The 26,437-nt window shown below is 43.2% G+C and overlaps 2 protein-coding genes across 3 annotated transcripts; both read right to left on the bottom strand.

Annotated features, from left to right (window-relative positions):
• Window positions 1–167: 167 nt before the first annotated feature.
• LOC127777112 (probable protein phosphatase 2C 57) lies at window positions 168–4,858 on the bottom strand. 2 transcript variants are annotated; one of them, XM_052303624.1, is made up of 4 exons: window positions 4,552–4,858; window positions 2,062–2,271; window positions 1,678–1,889; window positions 168–1,099 (listed from the first exon to the last, which is right to left on the bottom strand). In XM_052303624.1, the coding sequence occupies exons 1-4, from the start codon at window positions 4,663–4,665 to the stop codon at window positions 532–534; spliced, it is 1,104 nt and encodes a 367-aa protein (XP_052159584.1). In that variant the 5' UTR covers window positions 4,666–4,858; the 3' UTR covers window positions 168–531. The 2 variants fall into 2 exon arrangements, with proteins under 2 accessions (XP_052159584.1, XP_052159585.1); XM_052303625.1 differs by having other exon boundaries at window positions 3,230–4,856.
• A 1,963-nt stretch (window positions 4,859–6,821) lies between these two features.
• Window positions 6,822–8,412, bottom strand: LOC127775751 (auxin-responsive protein IAA23). The gene is made up of 4 exons (XM_052302041.1): window positions 8,120–8,412; window positions 7,714–8,034; window positions 7,563–7,624; window positions 6,822–7,444 (listed from the first exon to the last, which is right to left on the bottom strand). Exons 1-4 carry the CDS (start codon window positions 8,293–8,295, stop codon window positions 7,422–7,424), a joined length of 582 nt encoding a protein of 193 aa, XP_052158001.1. The 5' UTR covers window positions 8,296–8,412; the 3' UTR covers window positions 6,822–7,421.
• Between the last annotated feature and the right edge of the window lie 18,025 nt (window positions 8,413–26,437).

Raw genomic sequence — 26,437 nt, 5'->3', positions numbered from 1 at the left:
GGGGAGAACATACTAAAAAACATGCTGTTGGAAACATCTGAGGTCACATTGACTGTAGTGTGGACTGTGGAGCTAGAGTTTCTTCTGGCACAGTCACTGTGTAACTGATCTTACCCAAGTGCAAGACTGACCATACAAGTTCAGAGCACCACACTGCAGACACTACAGAATCACTGTGCTCCAACCACAGTAAATAAACATGCCTTTGTTCCCATAGTATGTCAAAATTTGCAATACAGTCAATAGACATCATCACTCGCCATTTCAGATATCTTAGAAATGTTCCCTGATAATTCCAGACTCTTTAAGACAGCATATCCCTGAACCAATAAATACTTAAACTGCAGATAGAATTAGCCGCATAATACATTACAACACCAGAATCACTCAACAGCTGCTATCTCAGAGAATTTGTGAGATAGCTGGCATTAAGCCTTGGAATAGCCGCACTAAACCTAAAAATTCCATGCTAAGCAATGGAAGTACACTAGGGACAGTATGTCAGGCTTCTATCAAGGAAGAAGCCTCATGTCAATCAGCCAAGCTATCAAGAAAGCTTTGCAACTCCCTCAGGCCTTCTGCAGATATACTCCTCTGTACACGAGGCCTTGGAGTTGTTAGGACAGGAGGCGGCCGAGAGTTGAAGCAGATGACAACAACAGAAAGGTTGTCTCCGCTCTTCCTCTTGATGGCCTCATCAACAAGTTCTTTACAACAGGTAACAGGATCATTGTGCTCCTGGAGCTTTCGGCGTGCAAAGTCTACCGCATTTTGGCTGCGGAATACGTCCCAGATCCCATCACAACCGATGATGAGGAATTCATCCTCCTCAGTGAGATTCCTGATCATCACCTCAGGCTCAGCACTAAGAGGTCCAAGACCATCACATGCCTTCATTCCTTCCATGTGCCAGTCTCCTATTGCCCGCGCAACATTAAGCTGCCCATTCAGGTAGCCATCATAAACATAACCACCAGAGGCTTCAATGCGAACCTTCTCTCTGTTGCAAGAAGGCTTGTGATCCCTGGACATTTCAATGGCCTTTCCACGACAACAAAGTACTGCTCTACAATCACCAGCATTTGCTACCAGAAGTGACCTATGAAAAATGGCAAAACGGTTAAGACAAGAAAGTTGGTTATCCCAAGTGGAAGCATAATTCTCTCAGAGATCATAGTAAGACAAAGCAGAGACTGAAATAGACAGAAAGGAGAACTACATAATGGACTATAAAAGGGGGCACACAGTCCCATTTTTGGGTACCAAAATTTATACTATATAATTGCTTTCATGAAAGAGAATACTGTAGCATGCAATAGGCTAAAGCACGCTGATATTAACCGTGGCCGACAAGATAGTCAAAATAGAAAGGCTATAGATGCACTTCACACGATTGCAAAGAAACAAAGATCAAGAATCAATGCTGTCTATTCATGAGAGAAATAAGTTTTGAAGCCCCTGTCTGTTCATGCACAATTGAGTGCACTGAAGACTTATAATTTGCACAAGGCCACAGGCAACGAAACAGGAACTGCATGGCCATAACAGGGTGGGGGTGGGGAATGGCTCCTACCATTAATAAGTAATGACAATCATCAAATAGTAGTTAAACAGATATGCTGCCAGGAACTCAGTAGTCAGTACAACACTTTACAGTTTAAGAAGTTAGGCCAATACCTCCCAACCACAAGAGCAGCAAGAGCAGTTGTGCCAGAAGCAAGAGAGGAGTTCACAGAACAAGCATCTGCGAAAGCAGCATCAGTCTGTAAGAACGCTGAGGACAGAGCTTTCTCTATCTCCCTTGGAAAATCCTCATCCTCAACGATAAACCTTGCCAAATTGCTGCACACAAAGTCAGCAGCGTGCTTTCCACCATGCCCATCAAAAACCTAAGACATTAAAATCATATGAAGGGTATATATAAATAAAATGCCTGCCAGGGGCATGAAATTACTCATAAAGGAAAGTTGTTATTGTTAGTCTAGTCATGAAATGGCTAACATATATCGCATACATCAAGAAACAAGTCTGGGCCTTGAATACAGTAGAATAAAAGCATACCCCATAAAATGCGCTCGGACCATCTTCAAAACTTTCAACTCCAAACTCTTTCATGAGGTTATCAGAACAAATAAAGACATCCTCCATTGTGTGCCTTGACCCAATATCAGCCCAACCTCCAGACCTTACAACAGGCATATATGCATCAGCATCCATGTTTTCAAAAGTTTTCTCAGTTCCAGATTTTGTACTGTTTGCAGGACTCCTCACCTGCAAAACCAATGCCAAGCATGGCAAAAAAATAATTAACCATACTGCACAGAATCTATGTTGTATGCTCTTTCATTTTGAAGTTGCACTACCATGACCCAAAAAGGGTTTCCAGATTATCTCATACATATATTAACAATGTTGATCCAACAAAAGGCAAAAACAAAAATTGCACTGTCATATACTCCCTCTGTCCCAAATTGTAGAGCACTCTTATTTTTAGAAAAATCAAAGTCGGTAACTTTTGACTAATAATTACATTAACAATATCTACACCAAGTATTATGTATGTTATATCATTAGATTCATATTTTAAAACATTTTCATGTGATAATAATTTTATAGTTGTTGATGACATAATATGAAATAGATTAATGATCAAAGTATGTTATTAAAGATTGTGTAAAAAATATATCTATTATAATTTGGGACAGAGGGAATACATTCGGTTCTTCCGAAAGTGAATATCACTCATACTCACTGGCTGATCCATGGCCCAATGGCTGCCTAGGCTCGTCCGTGGATGCCCAATTAAAATGATTTAATTGCAAGGATTGAAGAGAAAATTTTTATAGCAAATACTAGCTATAGTTAAGTTTGCCCTACCACATGCCCAAAAGCGGTGCAATTAGTTGTAACTATGAAACAACTATTCTTGTCCCCTCCCATGTGAATTAAGTGTGACATTATAATGGTTCCCTCCTTGCTCAAATAATGTGATCTACTAGAAATTACCAAGCAACATGCAGTGTCAGACAAGTACATAACTACAAATGGACAGGCAAGTGCATATATTTTGTTATGGAAGCATACTATGTGTATCACCATATCTAGCTTCTATTGAAAAAACAATGTGCAGTGTAGATCTAAAGGATCCACTGTTTTAATCTAAACAATACCGGAAAGAATGACGAGATTGAAACCAAAATCAGCAAGGCAATGATATCAAGTCAATTACCACTTTTGCCAACCCCTTACTCCCTCCAGTATCAAAATAGTTGACGTTTTAGATCTTGAAGCAAAGTATCTTGGACCTGCTTGCTCCTGCATGCATGCATAAAAATCCAACGCATTGTTTCTAGCGTCGTGTATGTCATTAAACATCACACGCGGGCCGTTGTCTCATCTCCTAATTAATCGCTTGTTGGCTTCTTGGGCTGCTTGCTGGCGCCGTGCTCTCGGCGACCACTTGATCGTCGAGAGCGGGTGTGATGACAGTGATGATGTAGCAACCGTTGTGTGCTAAAGCAAGCGCGAGCGAGCCAAAAATTACCAAGATAATGCTATGATTTTTTTTTAAAAAAAAATAGCCTCAATAGAACTCGAACCCGGCATGCACAGACGCTAATGATAGGCCCAAACCACTTGGAACAGCACGAGTTTCTGATTTCTATTAGGACAAGACCGTATTTAATATGGGCAAAACAAGGATTAGGCACCCTAATAAATCACTCCTTGGTATGTGAGATTATGTCTAAAAGGTCAAGAATTTTGAAACTGGAAGGAGTACAGAATATCATTTAGAACAGCTTTGCTGTTTTTGACTGTGGACAACTTAAATGGGCAATTACTGTTGAGCAGAGACATCGAAGTACCTTTCAATTTATTTCTTTTCAATGATGTTATGGGTCCATGTAGTCAGGACAAGAGCAAAAAGTACCAAAAGAATTAAGACACTTTCATGACACATACAGAAAATTACCAGTCTGATCCCCTTTCCCCTCACTTTTACAGTGCCCTGAAAAATTGTTGCCTCAATTTTTCAAGGAAGAAATACCTAATGAGTTAGCAAAGTTAAAACATCAAATTCACCACCAAATTCTGCAAAAAAGAATACAGGCCGCCAAAATACACTGATAGTACAAAGCACTAACATAGTTTATGCAAAACATTCTAGGACACTCTGTGTACAGTTTGATAAAACCAACCATTTCATACAACCCAAGGCAATGTTTCCCAATACGCTGCTTCCACATAAACCGCACGGATCCAAACATCTCGCCCCAGGTTGGTGTACTACCCAAGTACAAGAAGGATGTACCGGCAATTTCAGAGCCCAAGATTCCTTCTCCTCTCTCCCCTCATCCCCGAATTAGACTCCATCGCCCATCACATCATGCCGACATTATCCCCAAATCCTCCACAGCCAAAAAATATATATATATACATCACACCTCGCCGCCTTCCCAGCGAAGAACAGAGCAAGCACCCAACCAAACCACACCAAAACCAAGTTTACAACGCCGAGAAAGAGCTAAGATTAGGGCGGGGGTTACTCACGAACGAGGCGTGCCGCGAGAGCCCCGGAAGCTTCCTCCCCGCCGCCCCCGGGATCGGCGGCCTCCCCCCGCCTCCGCCTCCGCCGCCGCCGCCGCCAAGCCTATGCTCTTCCATCGCCGCCGTCGCCGCAGTAGAGAGCCTCGGAATCAGCGGGATGACGACCTCGGATCGAGCGCGGGAGGAGGAGGGCTACTAGGGTTAGGGTTCCGATTTGGAGCTGCGTCGTCGCAGCGAACATACTGTGGAGTGTGAACAGTGCGCGTGGTGCGATAAGAGAGGAGAAGGGGAGGTGGCTGCGGAAAAAAAATAGAAAAAAAATAAAATAAAAAGGGGAGGTGAGGGGCATTTCTGTAAATTATTATGCGGTTTAGACTAATCGCGCTCTCTAATCTGGATTAGGATGTTGTGGTTAGTTTTTGTGGGCCGCGTGATCCGGTGTGCGGGTCTCACGCTGTTTTGCTGGGTCGGCGCAAAGCAGTGGACGGGCGGAGGACACGTGATGCGGGACACGTGTCAAGCTGTGAGTGCTGCGAGGGATCAGGGTGCACGTGATGGGAGTTCCGGTAGCACGTTCCGCTAAATCACAAATAGCACTGGTAAATTTTGGAAATCATCCTTAGTTTCATTTGAACTTATTGGGTTTACCAGGCCCGGTCATGTCAATTTAGTGGTCTATAGCAAATCTAGAAAAAAGTCCTTTAATACAACCATAATAATATAACGATATTTCTAATAAATATAATGCATAAAAATCATTCTTATCAAATGAGTTATATATCTTACCTTAAAATTTTCTTCTAACGTTTACTGATGCGAAGTCATATTCACGATGGCATCAATATCAATTTCATCTAATAATTTCTTCTAAATTAGATACCTCCCGGAACTAAACGGAGAGACTTGCAATCGGCTGCTGGCTGCCGCAAAGCACGACGTCGTCGACGCGTAGCCGCGCACAGATATCTCTGGCTCGCAGTCGTAGACGTAGCTACGCTGCGTAGGTTAGGTCGCACCATCGGAACAAGACAACGCGGCCGGAAGAGCGACGGAATAGGCGATGAGGCGAACAGCTATGAGTGATCACACGGAAGGAAGCCAAATCGACGGAATTTTTTTTCAGGAATGTGTGCCTCTTCCTCTCCTTAGGCTAGTGTGCTTCCTAATTTCTATGGTGGGCTATTATCTACAGCATATATGAGGTTGGGCCAGCTCGTTATAAACTTTGAGCTTGTCTCAGCAAAGCTCGCGATCTTTAGTTTGGGCTCGAGCTTGACTCGTTTGTGGCTCGAATCCATCTAGGACGAGCCAAGCTTCGAGGTTTTTTTTTTCTTTTAACACATCCACATCTCTGGGATGCACGCGTGCTGCATTATCTATCCAATTTCTCCAACTCAACTGACAGCAGATAACCCAAACAGTACGGGTTCTTGTACACTATCTACTATGGGCATACATACTTAGCGCATGTATCATCACCACAGGGGTCCTGCCGTCCAGGGCAATTTTACTTCCGCATATGATGCATCGCAAGTTTGATTCCTTAACTACAGTAACATGCAGAGCAAGCGGTCTGACATGTTGTCAGGATGTTGCTAGTACTGACATGTATATTTGGGCAACCGCAAGCGTAAACATGCTCAGAATGGGGTTGTCTATGCGGTAGTGTTGGACTACCTGAATTTGGTATACAGTATTCTGTGTACACTCATTAGTGCAAAACAGGACATATGTGTGAGGCAGGAACCATCATCTGTGTCGGAGGGAGGCTACGTCACGTATTATTGGTCAGTGATGTGAAAAGCTATCTGTGTCAGGTCAGATACCGTCACCGATAGCAGTTATCTGTGTCGGACCTATATAAAATACCGTCATCGAAAGATTTAACCCAACAGTACTCGTTGTAGCGATTGAGCATCAACTAATATGTGCAGAAACTGAATTTGCAGGCGGCCTGATCGGGCCACAGATTATCATGCATCAACAGATCACAATTCACGTGAACAGGCCAGTATTTCAGATTAGAGAGGCAGTAGATTTCTTCCCAGCCGTGAGAAAATGCTGGTTTATGGACTGCAACCGCTAGCTGCCTAGTTCAATGATCAGTTCGTGCATTCGTGGATTGTTCCCTTTTTGGGTTCAGATTCTGCACTGGCTTTCTTCAGTGGATGAATTTGTCCATGCGCAAAAATGGATTGGTTATTCCCACTGCCAATGATTTCCACAGCCGCAATCACCACCATCTACCTAACCAAGCTCGCAATTTTCCAACCAAAAGAACAACATTCAGCACCACCAAATCGAAAGAAATGGGCAAAAGGAGACATCAAAAGCCCGACAGAAATGACAGATTATTGTGCTCCTATATTTGACCTTGCAATGCATCAATGGACAGAACAAAGTCAACAACAGCAACAACAACGATAACAGCCGGTATATCATGTACACATTGCATTTGACATACAACAAAAGTGCTGGCTGTCACAGGAAACCGAACCATCATGAAACAAATTACAGAAAGTAGCTGACAACTTGAAAATTAAAGTACACCGCCGCGGCGGCGTGGCGGCGCCTCCCTTGGATCGATCCTCGCCGCCGTCGTCCAAAAACCAAACCGGGCCGGCCGTGATCCGGCAGCAGGGAGCACACCTGAATTAAAGAGAGAGGATATTTTCGTTCTTGTGGCCTGTACAGTACACACACCAATTTGGCTCATCGATCACTGATCCTACTACGGTATAGGTACATATGCATGGAGGACCTGTACAGCCAAGCCTCTTCCATTGCACACACTTTCTGACGAACTAATTCAGACAGACAGACAGACAGACAGATCAATTGCGGCATTGCATCGTTGCGTGTGGTAGGATCGATTATCTGGATGATCGTCTTGGCGCTGCATCAAAAAATTCAGAATCGAAATGTCATTCACTCATCGATCGTTGCAGTAATTAGTATAGTTGGTAATGTAATGTTATTGGATTATTATAGTGGATTGGATCGCAAGTTCTTACATAAGTTGACGGCCTCGGAGCTCTTCATGAGACGGATCCGCTTGCAGGACTCGACGAACATCCTGTGTTGATTGATCGGATCAGATTTTGCATTTGATTTCGGTGAATTAATCGGCAAGAACTGATTGAGATGTGTACACGCGTTGCTTACTTCCAGGGGACGTCGCCGACGAGCATCCAGTCGCCGTCCTTGTCCTCGTAGGTGGGCACGTACTCGGCGCCGGTGACCAAGTCGACGAGCTTTGTACCCTCGCCGTCGCCGCCGCCGCCGCCGCGGACGGCGAGGCAGGAGGCGAACATGCCGTGGAGCGCGCGGAGGAGGGGCGCGTAGCCGGCGTGCGCCGCGAGGTCCACCTTGCGCAGGTACGGCGCGCCGTCCACGGCCACCTTGACCAGCTTCGCCCTCGCGGCGTCCTCCCGCAGCGCGTTCCGCCTGTACGCCCTCACCGGCGGCCACCCCACCGCCCGCGCCCTGCGCACACGCATCGATCGATCGCCAGGTCAGAAACCCGCGGGAACGTAGGAATCTCCATAAAGAGAGCATAAGCTATACGTACTTTGGGGAAGGCGGCTTGGCGTCGGCGTGGTCGGCGTGGGCGGCGCGCTTGCGTTCGGGGTCGGCGGTGGAGGAGGAGGAGGAGGAGGAGCCGGGGAGGGCGAGGGTGAGGGCGGTGTCGTCGTAGTCGAGGCCCGAGACGGGCGGGGACGAGTCGGCGCCGGAGCTCGTCGACATCGGTACCGGCGGCGGCGGCGGCGCACCGTGGCGGTTGCTGCTGCTTCGGCGGCGGGATGGATCGGCTGCGGGGTCGCTGTCGAGTGGCGCGTCGAGTTTGCGGAGACGAGGGGTGTGGTGGTGGGTGGTGGTGGCCGCGCGGATGCTGCCTATAAAGATGCGCGCGGTCGGGGGGTGGGGGTGGGGCCCACCGCGCGCTACCTGCTGTGCTGCCTCGTCCTCGGTTCGGCGCGCGCCGCGCGCGTGTGGGCGGTTTTTGGTTTAAGGTCCTCGTGGGTGCGGAGAATTCCACAGTACTCCTTTCGTCCCGTAAAACCAAACATATTTTGGCAAAAGAAAAATTAATCCCTACATGACACATTGGATATATGAATATACATTTGAAGTATTAAACATAGGCCATGTTTAGTTGTTTTGGTAAAAAAATTGACGTATACAGACACATTTGAAGTATTAAACGTAAACTAATAACAAAACAAACTACAAATTTCGCCTGTAAACTGCGAGACGAATATATTAAGTCTAATTAATCCATCATTAACAAATATTTACTGTAGCACCACATTGTCAAATCATGGCGTAATTAAGCTTAAAAGATTCGTCTCGCAATTTACATGCAAACTGTGCAATTGTTTTTTTCGTCCACATTTAATGCTCCATGCATATATCCAAACATTTCATGTGACGGAAAAATTGGAAGTTTGAAGGGAACTAAGCATAGCCATAGTCTAATAACAAAACAAATTACAGATCCTGCCAGGAAACTGCGAGACGAATTTATTAAGCCTAATTAATCCGTCATTAGCAAATGTTTACTGTAGCACCATATTGTCAAATCATGGCGTAATTAGGCTTAAAAGATTCATCTCGTAATTTCCTAACGAACCATGTAATTATTTTTGTGTCTACATTTAATACTCCATACATGTGTCCAAACATTTGATGTGACAACGTGAAAATTTTTGTTTGGGAACTAAACAGGCCCTAAGACAGAGTGCTTACTGCTTAAAAATTTTGTCAGCTCTCTACACCAGTGGTCAGCGTAAAAGATTCAGAATTTACCATGGTTTCCGTTAGCATTTTTTTTAAACTATAAATAAACAGTGTGTTTCGTGCGAAAACTTTCTATATAGAAGTTGTTTTAAAATATCAAATATATACATTTGTCAAGTTTGTAATAATTAAAAATTAATTAGTCGTGTGCTAATGATTTTCTCGTTTTTACGTGCGCTAACTTAATCTTCATCTTCACCAGTTTCAAACACCATCTTAGTGAGCAACGTATGTGAGAGAATTCCCATTTTTTGCGTGCTCACATTTCGAGCCGCAGAACACTGTATTTTTTTATAAAAAATGTTTCTATAATAGAGTTGTTTAAAAATCATATTAATCTATTTTTACGATTAAAATAATTAATACTTAATTACTCATGTAGTAATGGTTCAACCAGTAGTGTAGTCAAGTTTTACAATCTTAAATCACTATGTAAGTATTTTATTTAAAATTATACCGATAGATTTCTCGTGTATTCATTTTCAATTAATTTTCTATATGTATGATTGAAAAAAAAATCAAACATTTGCATTATAAATAGTGTGACGGTTAAGTACTACCTGAGCCATTTTGCCTAACCATTCGAGCTAGAGATGGGCAATGCATTGGTGCATGACACTGCATAAACATTACTACAACTATAATAATCAAATCAAATCATGCTGCTTGTATATAGGCCAAGTTTAGTTCCAAATTTTTTTTTCAAACTTTCAATTTTTTCATCACATCAAAACTTTCCTACACACACAAACTTTTAACTTTCCGTCACATCGTTCCAATTTCAACCAAACTTCCAATTTTGGTACGAACTAAACACACCCATATATGAAATTGCAAATACAGAAACTCAGAGGGGGTACAACGGAAAACCCAGGAACAAACAAGGCTGTAGTACAAGAGAAGACAAAGGACAGGGATCGACGACGAGATCCCCTATCCAGCGCTCCCCTGCCACCTCAATCCCCCACCCACTGACAAGTGACCCGCACCATCACGTGGGCCCCACCTGTCTGTCACTAGAGGTAGGCACCCGGCGGGTTGTGGCGTGGTGCGGGAGGACGCGGGGTTGGGGGGGCAGTTGGCATGTCGGCACGCTGTCCCTCTTTGCTCGCCTTTTGACGACAACCCAACCCCGATCGATGATGCCTCTCCCTTTCGTCCTCTCCTTCCTTCACCGGCGACGGCGACCGGCGAGTCGCCGGCGGCCGGATCAATCATCACGCCGTCGCTGACAACCCCCATGCTGGTTATGATCTCCTTCTCCTAGCTACTAGCTACCTTTCCTTTTCATTGCCCATCCGATCCATTAATTTGCTGTACAATCCCATGGTACAACCGTACAAGATGTCAAGATGTTGAAGAACTGCAAGATTGCTAGTAGCTCTAGTTACAAGTTACAACTCATCGATCAGCACATGATTTATTGTGCATTACCGCTGTAGATGCGAAATGCACCGTGTGTTAACGCACTGATTGATAGTATATATATTGATGGCAATGCATGCACTTCTGAAGTTCTGATGTGTGTAATGTTAAGTTTCACACAAATGAGAAGCCCCATTCCTGAAAAACGTCCATGATCATGCACCTTTCTGTTGGAATCTTCCCACCAAATCAATCAAACCCTAACCCCTGTAGGCCTCACCATTTTTTAAAACCTTTGAAGCTTCTTCCAACACATCCAGCCAATCAATGGCATTCCGGCAAAGGCTAGCGCTATACATAGCTAGCTATAGTGTAGTACTGCCTGCGCGGAAACCCTAGATAGTGGGCACGAGGAAATGTCCGATGCATGAATCACTGCTCGATCTCTCTCAAAACCCTAATAGAAGATTAACAGAAGAAAGAGAGATTATAAACTAATTAAGCTGCTGCGTGTGTGGGCAAGAAGACGATAATGGAGGAGATCGAGGATGGGTTTAGGGGATCATGGGGAGATTTGACCGGCAATAAACTAAGGCCAAAGCGCAGCGTTTTTGGCCGAAAGCGTAGCTAAGCATCATTCGGAGCCTCTGCCTCCCCATTACTTTAGCAGATTACGCAGATGCTTATCGATATGCTTGTCGGGTAAAACCACGACGTACGACGTCGACCCTGACGTTCTGATTTCTAATTAACGTCGCTTAGAGCAAATTTAATTGTATAGCCCACTACTAACTCTAAATTATTTATAACCAATGTAATAGCCAATTCATATAATAGTTACTCACTATACTATTATCTGGTCCCACCTGTCATACACACATTACGTCTTGGAGTCCATGCTGCAGTTGACTACATAATCTGTAGCCCGTTGTTATTCTCTCTCTTCCTTTATCTCTTTAAAATATGTTTATAGCTGGCTTATAGCCTGCTATTGTACCTGCTACTAATTAATTAAGCAAGTAGGAAAGTAGCTAGTTAATTAATTTAAGTGCCAAGGAAAGTGATATTTGGTTTCCTCGAAGCTCTAGTGTTTCTTCTCTTCTACTATCATGTAGTCATCATGTGTTTTTAGGTGTGAGATAGATGGATTCAAAGATATAAAGCTATAGCTAGCGCGCTTTACACATGAATACATGATAATTTCTTTTTGTTGGTTGTCTTCGAATTGTAGCATGCATGCATATAATTTGGTGTATGTTCAAGCTATATAGCTCAGGAATGCCTTGAGAGTTAGGTGTACATGTTTGAGATAATACATCACATAAAATTGTTTGTTAGTGTGATCACTGATCACACACCCTCCTCGATCATACTGATGGGGGCTGACAATGATAGCAATAGTGTTGTTAGCATATATACTCCATATAACACCAGAAATAATGATAGGCACTCTAGGGGCATGCGAATCTGCGGCATTAGTGCATGACAATATGTACTTCTTTTTTTTTTTTTTTTTTTTTTTTTTTGCTGTGATCAATAATACGGGTTGCGAGAATAGGACCTCTTCCCTTAACAAACCTCCAATTAACAACAGGCAAGCTACCGGTTGTCGTTATAACTGTACCCTGTCAATCGATCATATCATGTGAGCTAACTATAGGTCTCAACTTAATTCCTGTGGCAACAAAGAATAATCTTACTACTATTCCGGAGTATCGATCATGTAGTGATATTATGCGATGTGCACAATGATTAGGCTCCGTTTAGTTTCCAACAAGTTTTTCCCAAAAATATCATATCGAATCTTTAGATACATACATGGAGCATTAAATATAGATAAAAACAAAAATTAATTGCACAATTAGAGGGAAAATCGTTAGACGGATCTTTTGAGACTAATTAGTCCATGATTAGTCATAATTGCTACAGTAATCTATATGTGCTAATGACGGATAATTAGGCTCAAAAGATTCGTCTCGCGGTTTCCAGGCGAGTTATGAAATTAATTTTTCCATTCGTGTCTGAAAACCCCTTCTAATATCTGGTCAAACGTTCGATATGACACCCAAAAATTTTCTTTTCGCGAACTAAACATGCCTTTGGTAAAACATGCCTTTGGTAGTTATTCAGTAGGTACTACTAGCTAGTATCTATATCTAGCCTGCTGCTAGCTAGGCATAACCAATCAAACATATAGAACTATAAGAGTATACTCCCTCTGTCCAATAAAGAAGCAACTCCTAACTTCCCAATATAAAATTAAAGAGGTAGATAAATAACCAAAATATCCCTTATTAATAGCATATTAGTATTGGTCGATAGGTAGATAAGTGGTATTGAAGGAATAAAATTTTTTGATTTGCTAACAAGAGTGGATGAGAAAGGTAGAAGTTGATTTATTTTAGGACAAAGTTCGAATTACAGGAGTTGATTTATTTTGGGACGGAGGGAGTATGTTGCAAACAAACGTCCTAATTAGTCACCAATCAAATTAAGATGCCTCATTTATTAATGTAGAATTTAGCTCTTGCAACATTATGGTACCCCTGTTTTAATTTTTTTTTCTTTTAATTTCCAGGAGGCCATGATATTTTGATATACTTATTCTCATTACAACAGAAACTAATAAGAGGGAATTGTCAGTTAGAACTTGGATCAATATATATAATGGAGCTTGGAAGAGATTTCTCCATGCATGTATGCAAAGTTCTGTTAGCATCCAAGAAATGATTGTTTGCTGATTCTGCATTAGAGAAAGTATCCTTGTGTTCTTTTCTACTGCTAACCATCTCTTGTCTCACATGCACAACAGACAATGGAACATGGGGCTAAATTTATATTATAAGCACATCGATCTCTGCCTGCCGAGATCTAAAGTATATCACAAATATATAATCGGTAATCCCCATACTAAAATACAGAGTACCGGCCGTTATTAGATTCTTGTACACATGCTCAGTCCAAGTATATATCCAAGCAAGATGCTGCGAGCAAAATAATTAGGGCAAGGACTAATTAAGGAGATCTAGCAACCATACTATCATTGAGTAATTGTATTCTTATATAATAGGTTCATGTTAGGAGAATAAAAGCACTATTTGACCAGCATTCACATATTCGTTTCTACAGGTTATTAATAAAATTGTTATTGCCATTGTTATTATTTGGTTGGGGAATAAAAAAAAGTTATTGTTTGTGAAAGGACACTATAAAAGGCCATTGTTTAACACACCACACTTTTACTTTTACCGGCGGATATATATTGGAGGGTTTCCGGTCACGAACTACAGGCAAAAATCACTTTCATTTAAGAGGTCCCCTTGCAGTGAAAATTGATTTTTCGTTGGCGACTGTTAAAGAGGACTGCCTAAAAAAATCACCATACTCCCTCCGTTTCATATTATAAGTCGTTTTGATTTTTTTAATAGTCAAACTTCTTTTAAGTTTGATCAAGTTTATTTTTTAAAAAATTTAGCAACATATAATACCAAATTAGTTTCATTAAAACTAATATTTAATATATTTTGACAATACGTTTGGTTTATGTTCAAAATGTTGCTATATTTTTCTATTCTTGGTCAAGCTTAAAAAATTTTAACTAGAAACAAAGTAAAAAAGACTTATAATATGAAACGGAGGTAGTATTAAATAGCGACTTTTCCCCATACCTCTCAGCCAGATATATCTTCTCAACTCCTCCTCATCTTAGTCATTGATCCCTCCCGCCTTGAGGTGCGACGGTGATGGCAACGGCGACCGCGTCAACGACAGCGCTGGCGATGGGAGGCGGATCCGGTGGCGGGATGAGAGGAGGCCAATGGCCGGCGGTGGCGCAACAGAGGGAGCGGCGGCGGTGACCCTGCCCTCCCCTCTCCCAGATCCGATGGCAGGATGGGAGGAGGCTGGCTGCGGCGGTAGCATCAATACAGGGAGCGACAGCGGCAGCTTTACAATCCCCTCTCGTCCCAGATCCAGCCTCCAGGTGCATGCTCTTGGCAACAGTGGCTCCCTCTAGCCTCGAGGTGCTCTCGGCGACAGCGATGGGAGGCGGATCCGATGGTGGGATGGGAGGAGACTGGTGATGGCAGAAGCAAAAGAGGGGGCACTGGCAACGGCTTCCCACTCCCCTCCCCTCTCCTCTCCAAAATCAGGGGTGGTGGCCGCGGCTATAGTAGAGGGGGTGGCTCCGGTGGCGGCTCGTCCACGGTGGCTGTTTAGGGTTCTTGTAAATTGAAGGGGGCTATGCTTGGGAGCTAGGGTTGAAGTGGTGAATTTTTATGTGTTTGTTCTTCCCTCTTGCAGATCCATTTGATGTAGTGACAATGTAAACGATTTGATTTATATTTTTTGTTTGTTATGTGGAAATGGGTAGCTGCATGCATATGGTATTTTTATTTTATTTTATTTTTTTACCAAAATTCATCTATGTTGGTGGACCTGTAAAAAGTCAAACTTTCATAGATGGCCGGCTTAACCTAGCTCCTTGCGAAAACCATTTCCGCTGGCGGCTAGGCAAGGTTACCTGCTAGTGAAAATGGTGCTTTTTCATTGGTTATTGATCATTGGCGGCAGCGCTGGCCACCGTAGAAAACACAAGGCTGTTAGGAAAAATCCATTTAGTAATAGTGGGATAAATATCCTCATTAATTTATATGTACACTTGTTGCCACCTCCCATATTTTAGCATCAACCGCACAGTCCCCTTTCATCAAATTAAATCAAAAGAATAATTTACGAATAATAATGGTCATTATGTCGCTAGCTATAAGTAATGTTGTCATCATAAAAGTATATGCTGGTTATAAGTTACTCCGTAACATAGAAGCATGTCAGCAAATCAAGCTTGGCTCATTCTTACGAAGAAAATGGGCTGAATGTTCCCTCTAGCTCATTGAGGCCTAATGCCCATGTACGGCAGCAGATTTGTGGACTGCTACCAGCAGATCTATGGAGCTTGTGTACAGAGATTAGGGATGAAAACGGAGCGGATAGTTTTTGTCCGCTCCGGGGAAAAACGAATACGGATACCTTTCGGATCGGATAGTTCGGATACAGATACGAATATGGCATCGGAGTTTCCATCGGATACGGATAATAATTCGGTGAACATTACTATTCGGATATCCGCAGAAGCCATGAGACATACCCCGTTTCTTTATAACTCCATGACCTTTAAAATACATTTTTAGATTTTAATAGTGGTTTATCTCTTAACACTAGTCCATACTATTAATATTATTTAAATTTTTAAAAATATTTATAAATTATACTACATTTAATATAAAGTGAGCTAATTATATACTCCATCCGTATTTTAATGTATGACGCCGTTGACTTTTCGACCAACGTTTGACCATTCGTTTTATTCAAATTTTTATGCAAATATCAAAATATTTATGTCATGCTTAAAGAATATTTGATGACGAATCAATCCACAATAAAATAAATGATAATTACATAAATTTTTTGAATAAGACGAATGGTCAAACGTTGAACAAAAAGTCAACGGCGTCATATATTTAAATATGGAGGTTGTACGTTGATATTTATTTTTATTAGAAGTTAAGTTGGTTTTCGTGTTCTGAGAAAAATTTGTTTTCGTATTCATGTCAGGTCATATTCGATTCTTATTCCGTATTCAAGCTATCCGTATTTGTTTCCGTATACGGTAAATATAAAAACGAATATTGTATGAGCATTATCCGTCCATATCCACTCCGTTTTTATCCCTAACAGAGATAAAAGTAATTTGCTTTCACGCTATACAAACTTGTATGGCGGGTGTAAATTGGTACACCAATTTGCAAATTTTGCACTTCGTTATAACAACTTGGTCGGTCCGTATAAGGGCTTGTTTAGTTTTCAAATAAAAATTTTTTATCCTGTCACATCGAATATTTGACACAGGCATAGAGTATTAAATATAGAAAAAAAAACTAATTACACGGATTGCGTGTAAATTGCAAGATGAATCTTTTAAGCCTAATTGCTCCATGATTTGACAATATGGTGCTACAGTAAATATTTGCTAACGATGTATTAATTAGGCTTAATAAAATCGTCTCGCAGTTTTCAGGTAGAATCTGTAATTTGTTTTGTTATTAGCTAGTGTACGTTTAATACTTTAAATATGTGTCCGTATATCCCATGTAACCACGCGTTTAGGCCCTAGTTCTAAGATCAAAACAGTCCGTATGCCTCGATCCTAGCGACGCGACAGCTTCCCGGCACCAAAGGTGGCTCGCCACAATTCTCGGCGGTGGCTACAAACAGCGGCGGAGCGGACTCTCCAACGCAGGCGCAACGACTTGTCGGTGGTGCGCAATGGCGGAGCAGCCTCTCTGGCGATGTCGACGATGGCAAATCTCAGGCAATGTCGACGGCAGTGGCCCTTTCGATATCTGGACGTCAGGGGCAATGAGGTCTCATGTCCTCGGTTGTCCTCGTCGTAGTGACGTGCGTTCGTAAGAGGCGGTTGGGACTTCAATCCCTCCACACGGAAAACGGAGCGATTCATTATCGTGTGATTATTAAGTACTCCTTCCATCCCAAAATAAGTGCAGTTTTACACTATTCACGTTCAATGTTTGACCATTCGTCTTATTTGTAAATTTTTTATGATTTGTATTTTTATTGCTATTAGATGATAAAACATGAATAGTACTTTATGTGTGACTAAATATTTTTAAATTTTTTATAAATTTTTCAAATAAGACGGACGGTCAAACGTTGGGCACGAATATCCACGGCTGCACTTATTTTGGGACGGAGGTAGTATTAACTATTTTTTTAAAAAAAAAAGATCAATATGATTTTTTTAAGCAACTTTCGTATAAAAACTCTTTTAAAAAAACACAACGTTTAACTATTTAAAAAGCATGCGCGCGGAAAACAAAAGAAGGAGTTGGGAGCTGGGAGATCCGAACACACCCAGAAATGGCATGTCTCTAGGGCAAATTTTCTCATTTTTGTTGTTTGAATTCAAACTTTGCTTTTGGTCGATTTTGAAATATTTCGGAAATTTCGTAATTTTGCTGGCCCTCAAACATTTTCCTCTTTTTCAATAGATTGAACCCTGGATAAAGTGAAGAAATATTGTACAAATTAATTACTAGTTTCAGCTTATAAGACTTTCTAGCATTGCCCATATATATATATATATACATGTGTGTATGTATGTATGAAACGGAGGAAGTAATCTTACGAGGTAATTAATTAGAACCTGAGCTGCAAAAATCACAATGAGCTGAAAAATATGTTTATTTTATGTCTCGTGTGGAAGTCAACGAATAAATTTTAGCAAGTGTAGCAACACGATTTTGCTACGGAACCGCCTATGCATCACTCGGGTGATAAAAAGTCACCCAGATTTTTTCTTCCTTTGGATTTGCATCCAATGGACTATAAAATAAAATGACTAATATAAATTTACTTACACAATATTTTTATCAAAATTACAATGCACTTACATATCATATCAACTAAATTTACATATGTAATTTTAAATTTACATATGTAATTTTAGTTATATAGGACTGTAATTTTATATTTGAAATAAAATAACTAATACAAATTTACTTACACAATATTTTTATTAAAATTACAGTGCACTTACATATCATATTAACTAAATTTAAATTTACATGTGTAATTTTAGTTATATAGGATTGTAATTTTATATTTGAAATGAAATAACTAATACAAATTTACTTACACAATATTTTTATCAAAATTACAGTACACTTACATGTCATATCAACTAAATTTACATATGTAATTTTAGTTATATAGGACTGTAATTTTATATTTTAGTTTCAAATGTCTTAATGTTTTAACCATTAAAGAAATCAATTTTTATTTAGAAAAGAATCAGGCGTAAGCATCCAACGCACGGCCTTATCCATGCATGCAGCCCCACCAATTCTTGCATAAATCTTGGCCCACATATGGTGCGACTAAAAAAACGTGAAATACCTAAGAAAAGATCACACGACAGACGTGTAGCCTCTCTTCCCTTCGCGCCCGGCGGCTGGGGACGCCGCTCGGCGGCGACGGTGGTGCCCAGATCTGCCATGGCTGGCCGGATCTGGGGAGTGGCAGTCGGCGGCGGGGAATGAAGGTGGCGGCGGTGGATGACGCGATGCGGGAGGTGGCGGCTGGGGACGCCGCTCGACAGTGGCGGCGCCCAGATCCGTGCGGTGCTGGTCGGATCTGGGGGAGCGGTAGCCTGCGGCGGGGAAGGAAGGTGGCGGTGGTAGACGACGTGGCTGTGCCGGAGTTGGCGGCGTCGGCTGGTGGCGACTGCGGCTAGATGGCGTCCGTGTCGGTGACTGCGGCTGCCGACGGCGGCTGGCTGCTGGCAAGGAGGCAGCTGGTGGCGAGGCGGCGGCTGCTATGGTGACTGCTGAGGCAGTGACGGTGGCGGCGGCTACTGATGCACCGGCTGGTGACGAGGCGGCGGCTGGCGAGCTGTGGCGGTGGCCGGATGGCTGTTGTGGTGGCAGCTGGCGAGGTAGCGTCGCGGTGGTGGCGGCCGTGTCTGGCGGAGGCGACTGGCGATGGTGGTGGATGCGGCGGCGGGGAAGGCGCGGAGAAGCAGGCATGGCGGCGGGGAAGGATGCGGCGACGGGGGTGCGAACGCGGTGTCATCGACCGGAAACGGGCGATGATGGCCGCAAAAGGACGGCAGTGGCGGCGGCAGCGGTGGAAGGAGGCATGGCGGCCTCAGACGGCTAGTCGAGGGCGTGGCAGACGGCTGCATTTGGCCGACGCGGCAACGGTTGGAGGAGGGTCGGAGACCGGCTTGGCGCAGAGAGGCGCAGCCGATGGCAGCGGAGGCCGGCTCGGCGTGAGAGGCGCGGGCGGCGGAGATGGAGGTCGGCTTGGCGCGAGAGGCGCGGCCGATGGAGGGAGGCCGGATTGGCGCGAGGCGCGTCCGGTGAAGGAGGCCGTCTTGGCGCGAGAGGCGCGGCCGGCGGTAGAGGAGGCGTCCTTGGTGCGAGGAGGAGCTGCCGGTGGATGTGGCGCGGTCTTTGGCGCACGAAGGCTGGCCGGCGGGGGGTGTCAGTGCAGTGATCCCACATGTCAGCAGAGGTTGAGTGGTGGTGGAGCATCGGTGCTTCAGCCATGGATTCGTAGGTAGTGAGCAGTGGGTGAAAACCTAGCATGGCCTTGGCCTGACTGACAACGATGGTTAATTCCCCCTCCTGAGGGCGTTGTCGTGTTGTCTCATCCCTCACGGGTGGTTGCCGGGCGAAAGCCCAGTCTTGGCTCCTTTGAGCCCCGACGGATGGCGGCGGCTGTTTTCCGTGGCTTCTCTTCTTGAAGACGTTGTTTTGATATCCCCTAGCCGAAGCCTCTCGATCGGTGCAAGCATGCTCTAGGAGTTGGCTTTGCGTTGGTCCTGAGGGTGTTCTTTTGGGCGATCTCGTCTATATTCCTTTGTCGTCTAGCGGCGGTCGGTCACGCTTAGCGGCGGCCAGTCCGGTGTTAACCTTCTCCCGGTTTTGTGTGTTGACGCTGTCGGTGTGTGGGTGGCGGTATATTTTTTTTTTCTTTTTCCTGGTTACGACCCTCTAGGGTTGTAATCTTGTAATTTTTTCCTGCTCTATCAATAGAACTTCGCACCTTCTTGTGTGAGTCGTTAAAAAAATGTCAGAATCGGTAGCATCTCTTCGGAAACGGCCGGTAATAGATTATATTTATCATTTAAACTAGTCAGTACCGATATTAATACGATGAAAAAGAAATTAGAAAAAATAAAATTTAAAAATAGATAAAAACAGTATGGTCGGAAACAGTACCCCTTATACGGAAACGACGGTCAGTTGATCGGGAATTTCCGTGACCGAGGGAAAAGGTCCACTTTATATCTCTCATGTAATGGTGGACGTACCTTATTTTTCAAATCAAGAGCAAATATAATTCCAAGGCAATATCGAGACTATTTTAGACTAACGTGACGTACTGACGTACTGACTAGATTTTAGATTTTTGTCCCACGTAACATTTATGCGGCACATACAGTAAGAATATACTACCTCTGTTTTTTAATAGATGACGCCGTTGACTTTTTCTCACATATTTGACCCTTCGTCTTATTCAAAAAATTTGCGTAATTATAATTTATTTATTTATGAGTTGTTTTATCATTCATAATATTTTAAGTGTGATTTATATCTTATACATTTACATAAAATTTTTGAATAAGACGAATGATCAAACATGTAAGAAAAAGTTAACGGCGTCATCTATTAAAAAACGGAGGGAGTAAGATAAAATACAGTGGTGTTTGCATAAAAATTAAAAAAAATGCAGGGGGCCACGTCATCACCCCCTTGATATCTCTGCCCTCTCTCCTTCCTAAGCCTACCTCCACACGCTGTCCTAGGGCTTTCCTTTCCTGCGCCAATACCCACGTTTGCCAGCTCCCACGATCCCCATCCTCCTCGTCCTTGTCTTTGACATTGTTGGATGTATCCACCTCGTTCTCGTTGGCCATGCCGTCATCGGCCTGGTCTACATGGGTCGTCCTTGCGCGTCTCGCCCTGCCTGCCTGCTTCCGCTACACCCTCCTCCTCACCCTTGTAAACACTAGCGACAACGTCCAAGCTCCCACGATGCCCTACTCCTCTCCCTCTTCTTTGATGCTACCAACCGCATCCGCCTCAACCTCGCCAGTCGCTATCCTCGGCATGCGTCCACACCGTCCCCACGCCTCAGCCACTAACAGAGCGGAGAGAGAGGTTTTTTTTAGTGACATGTGGGTACCACAATTTTAAATCTTTTTTCTAGAATTACAACTAAGTGTGGGTCCCGCTACATATGTTTTTTTCCATTGACTGAAATTTCGCGTAAGGCCATGTCAGACGAAGACTAGGCCAATGTGCCACGTAGGATAAAACCGCCATCCAAAACTGTTAAGTGACTTGATTTACACTGTTTTTCTAATTAAAAAACGTCCTATATCTGATTTTGCGGTTGAGGGACGCACTCGACCATAGATGGGGAACATCGAGTGAACTTTTTCCTCATTGAAGAGGGCGTGCTGGAATGTCATAGACAATCAGGCCGTGACAGGCTAGCACGGCCCATTAGGCACGAAGAATGGGCCAGACCATGCCAACCCGGCATGGCCCGACTCCCATCAGAACTAAAAAATCAACTGCCGATGCATGATCAAGCCGTACGTGTGCAAATTAAACCTGGTCAATATATTAACTGTGGCTTCATCGGTCATCCAAGGTTAGGAGGACAGTGGCCACTATGGACTGGTTTGGTTCGTGACCTAAATTAGTCTTACCAATATTTATCAATTTTAATAGTGTTTAATGTCTATTTGGTTAGAAACTAAATTTTGGCATGCCTAAAGAAATAGGCCATTTCATTAGTGAAATTAGGTTGTTTTGGCTTCAATCCAAAAACAACTTTACTTTGCCAAGATTAGCCATGCCAAAACTTACTAAAATTTGACATTGACAAAAATTGGTAAGGTCAATTTAGGTCGCAAAGCAAACCAGCCCTATGAGTCACCAGAGTGAGCACGACCCTCTCCTCTCTTCTCCCTCTCGTAGAAACACCTACCCATGCAAAGTCGTTCCATCGGTCACTACTAGCTATCGCCACCGTCATCGCTTGCTTCCTCCTACTCGCCGCCCCCACGACCCAGATCAACATCTGCAAGAGCTCCCTGAGGCCTTGTTCGGTTACACAAGAATTCAATCCGGGCCAGGAATGACAAGTATAGTAAGAAATTTATGATAGATACAACAAGAGACCGGGATTTATTCCAAGCCGGGAACCATTTTACTTATGATAGGGACAATAAGAGATCGGGAATCAATCCACTAGTTAAGAAGTGTGGAACTAATCCAGATGTTTTGTTGTACCTAATATGAGTAAATTGGTTCTCGATCCGGAATAAATCCCGGTCTTTTGTTGTGCCTATTATAAATTTCTTGTTATATCTTATCATTCTCGGCCCGTAACGAATCCTTGTGTAACCGAACAAGGCCTAACCAGGCCACGATTGAGAATATTAACTAACTTAAAAGTGAGGGGAGTCATCGTCACAGGCTGGGCTGTCTCGACCACGACGTAGGTGAGCTCCGTCCCAAGAGTGGAGGTTCACTCCCGATGTGCCTCGTCCTCGCACTAGAGGTAGGAAGAGGTAAGTGCATGGATGGATGTGCCGGAGTTGATGTGTATAGACTAAGTGCATGGATGTTTATGGACTACGACTTTTATTTTCTATGTGTGGACTTGATGGATGGAATGGTTGCAATGTTTGTTTCTGCTGGAATGGATGGATGGTTTCTGAAAGTTGTGTTCCTGTGCTGAAATGTATGCTTGTGTGTTGAAATGGATGGATGTTTGATGAAATGGCTTACTATGTTGAATTTCTGACAAAATGTGCCTATGCTGCTTTTATAACTTGCCTGTGCTATTGATATGGCGCAGACAGCATGCAGGTTGCTGTGTTGTCTGCAAACTCAGCGCCAAGCAAAATGACGCTGAGATTTCAAATCTCAGCGACATTGCTAAGTTCCAAAAGTCAGCGCCAATGTGCTTGGCGCTGACGTTGGCCACCTCAGCGCCAATCGCCTTGGCGCTGAGGTCCCTGCCATGTCGGCTTGGGGATCGGCTCAACCGCCACGGTGGCACGATGTCAGCGTCAGGCCAGTTGGAGCTGCTGTGTATAAGCTCAGCGCCAAGAGTATTGGCGTGGAGCCGATGGCCTATTTTTTTGTTGAAGTTTTTTTTGTAGGGGTTACTTTCGAAATAAGTTTTTGTAAAGGGTCAATTTGTCAAAAAAAGGCACCTCTTAAGCTGGTTTTTTTTTAAAAAAAAATACTTCCTCCCTATTAGATCAACATCTCTTGATTCTGAGCTAACAAACAATATCAGAGCCAAATCCACGATCTCTGTATCTGGATTCTGTCTCTGGATTGTTGTGTCGCTGTAGCATGCTTACTGCTACTCTGCATCCTGTTGGTACTAATATTGTGTACTACTCATCATTATAGGTAAATAAAAGAAATTGTATTTTGCTAGATATTTGTCAATTGAAATTCTATAGAAAATTTGTCAAAATTTAGACCGTTGGACCGTTATACGTTGCTTCGAGATTTATAAACGAGGGAAAGAAAAAATAAAACACCACGTGCACGAGTGAGGGGCAGGGCTGCAAATACAATAGCACGATGCTCTTGTGGTAGGCTAAAGCCTAGCTCAATAATTTCACCTTGACTCCTTTAAATATGAGTGCTTTAAATATGAGTGTAATCTAATTCGTATTTTCAACCGTAATACCAAATATCTTGATCCCCTCCAACTATTAAAACCGATGCAATTTGACTCCCAGGGCAGTACAGAGAACAGTATTTGCTGACATGGTATCCACGTGTCATCCTAGTCATCAAAGAAAAACTTAAAATAAAGCGGGACTCACCTGTTATGCTCCCTTTTCTTTCCCTTTCCTTTCCTTGTCTACCCCACACACTATCTCCCCAATGTTTTCTCCACCATGAGCGGGCGGGCGACGACAGGGGGATGGAACATTGAGGAGTGCACGACGGTGGCAAGGGAGTTGGATGGTGGCTGCAACCTGATGTGATCGCAGGCCTTCCACATCAAGCGGTGCCTCGACGAGGCTTGGATCGGCCACCCTGAGCACTTCCTCATTCACAGCACGATTTTGGCGGCGGAGACGGAACGACATGGTGGAAGGCATCGGCCATCAGGGGAGATGGGGAGCGCGCTCCACGCCACCGCTCCTCATCCCCGCTCAGCATCGTCGGTGGAAAGCGTAGGCAGAGACTGATCCATGCCGCTACTACTCGTCTTCTCGTCTTTGCTGCTCCACGCCGCCGTCCTCGTCCCTGCTCCGTGTCACCGTCCTCATCCCCGCTCTGCGCTGCTGCTCCTTGGCGTCGGTGGAGACCAGTCCACGCAGTCGCTCCTAGTCCCCGCTCCGTGCCACCATCCTCACTCTACGCTACCGATCCTTATTGTTGGTGGAAGGTGTCAGCGAAGAGCCGGAGACCGCTCCATGCCACCGCTCCTCGTGGGGGCACCACACATCGGGTTGTCGCCGCCGCCCAGCTCCCTTGACATGGGGAGAAAGCATCGGTAAGAGAGTATGTGGGATAGAGAAGGAAGGAAAGGGAGAATGTGGGATAGAGAAGGAAGGAAAGGGAGAGAGATGGGAGTATGACAGGTGGGTCTCACTTTATTTTTAATTTTCTTTGATGACTGGGATGACATGTGAACGCCACATTAGCGAATACCACTCTCAATACTATTTTAGGAGTTAATAGTTACACCGGTTTTTATAGTTGGGGAGTCTAGATATCTAGTATTGCCGTTGAGGGATACAAATCAGATTGCACTCATATTCGAGGGAGTCAACCGGACTAATCCCAAGCCTAGCTGAGTGTAGACAAAATGTGGCCCAACATCATTAGTTTTTCCCCTGGGCCGAGCATACCTGTGAACCAATTTTTGCTTTGAAAAGGTCATACCTTTTATCTGTGCTGTGCAACTGATGCGGACGGTCCTGAAATAGTACAACGTAGGCATAATGTCTTCCACAATCATGCTGTTACGATCTGATCTGTTTATGAATACTGAATGATGAATCATCAATGTACTAATGTTCCACAGTCATGCTGTTTAGGTTCTTTTGGCGCCGCTCTGAATTCAGAGGTTACCACTACATCCAGTACTAATAATGTACTAGTGAATGTCTGCCGCATGGTAAGTGCAAGCGAAGAAGATCTTTTCTTTTATGTAGCGGGGTTATATGTCCGTAACTTTTAAGTTAGAGGATATGTTTCCTTATGCAAGAAATATAAAACTGCTTAACTTGTAATCCTATATATCTATAAAGTTTATCTCCATTAAATATAGGTAATGTTAACTCTCTCTTCTTTTATAAAGTCACATCATCTTAATTGTTTTTAGTCTTTGGATGATTTCACCAAGAATGCAAATTGCCTCTCTTCTCTCATAAACCACAACATACAACCTAATCATTTATAATCTTTGAATAATTGATTAATGTACAAAATATATAAAGCATATGAAAGAAAATCGTACAATAACATATATATATATATATATATATATATATATATATATATATATATATATATATATATACTTAATCTCCACTAAGTATAATTAATGTTAATTCTCTCTTCTATTATGAAACCATATTATCTCAATTGTTTCTAGCCTCACATAATTATCCCGCAGTAACCCGCAGGTACTCATCTAGTAAGATCATACAAAGTATTTCTGGCTGTTGACGTAAAACACAAGGCCTGGGAGATCTGCTTAACTCCAGTGCAGGTCCAAAGCTCGCCTTCGGGTGTGTTAGCGTGCCAGTTGATTTGATCCTGCAATCAACAAGAAATATAGACAAAGAAACCGCAGTTAAATCTGTAAATGATAGCCGATCGGCTAAGTGCCGATGACATATCATTTATCTCTGAGCCGATGTCATATGTAGATCAATCGGCAGTTGGAAATAGATAATAAAGAACTAAATCTACTCGATCGGCTGTAGATATTAACAATATATAATTCTTATATCGATATATACTTAAATCAAGTGATTGGGATAGATCGGTCGCCATGCCGAGACAGTATAAATCACTTAGATCGAAATATATATTAATAATGGGACTATATATGTTCATAACATAGCCGATCAGATAGA

The sequence above is a fragment of the Oryza glaberrima genome, chromosome 6, assembly GCF_000147395.1.
Source record: "Oryza glaberrima chromosome 6, OglaRS2, whole genome shotgun sequence".
Classification (NCBI taxonomy): Eukaryota; Viridiplantae; Streptophyta; class Magnoliopsida; order Poales; family Poaceae; genus Oryza; species Oryza glaberrima.
This window is presented reverse-complemented; position numbering and strand designations above follow the sequence as displayed.

Coding starts and splice junctions, on each gene's coding strand:
- LOC127777112 (XM_052303624.1), bottom strand. CDS start 4,665: ATGGAAGAGCATAGGCTTGGCGGCGGCGGCGGCGGAGGCGGAGGCGGG. Junction 2,272..4,551: donor TCTCGCGGCACGCCTCGTTC/GTGAGTAACCCC, acceptor TTGGTTTTGCAG/GTGAGGAGTCCTGCAAACAG. Junction 1,890..2,061: donor GTCCGAGCGCATTTTATGGG/GTATGCTTTTAT, acceptor TTAATGTCTTAG/GTTTTTGATGGGCATGGTGG.
- LOC127775751 (XM_052302041.1), bottom strand. CDS start 8,295: ATGTCGACGAGCTCCGGCGCCGACTCGTCCCCGCCCGTCTCGGGCCTC. Junction 7,625..7,713: donor GTCGGCGACGTCCCCTGGAA/GTAAGCAACGCG, acceptor CAATCAACACAG/GATGTTCGTCGAGTCCTGCA. Junction 7,445..7,562: donor CTCCGAGGCCGTCAACTTAT/GTAAGAACTTGC, acceptor TTTTTGATGCAG/CGCCAAGACGATCATCCAGA.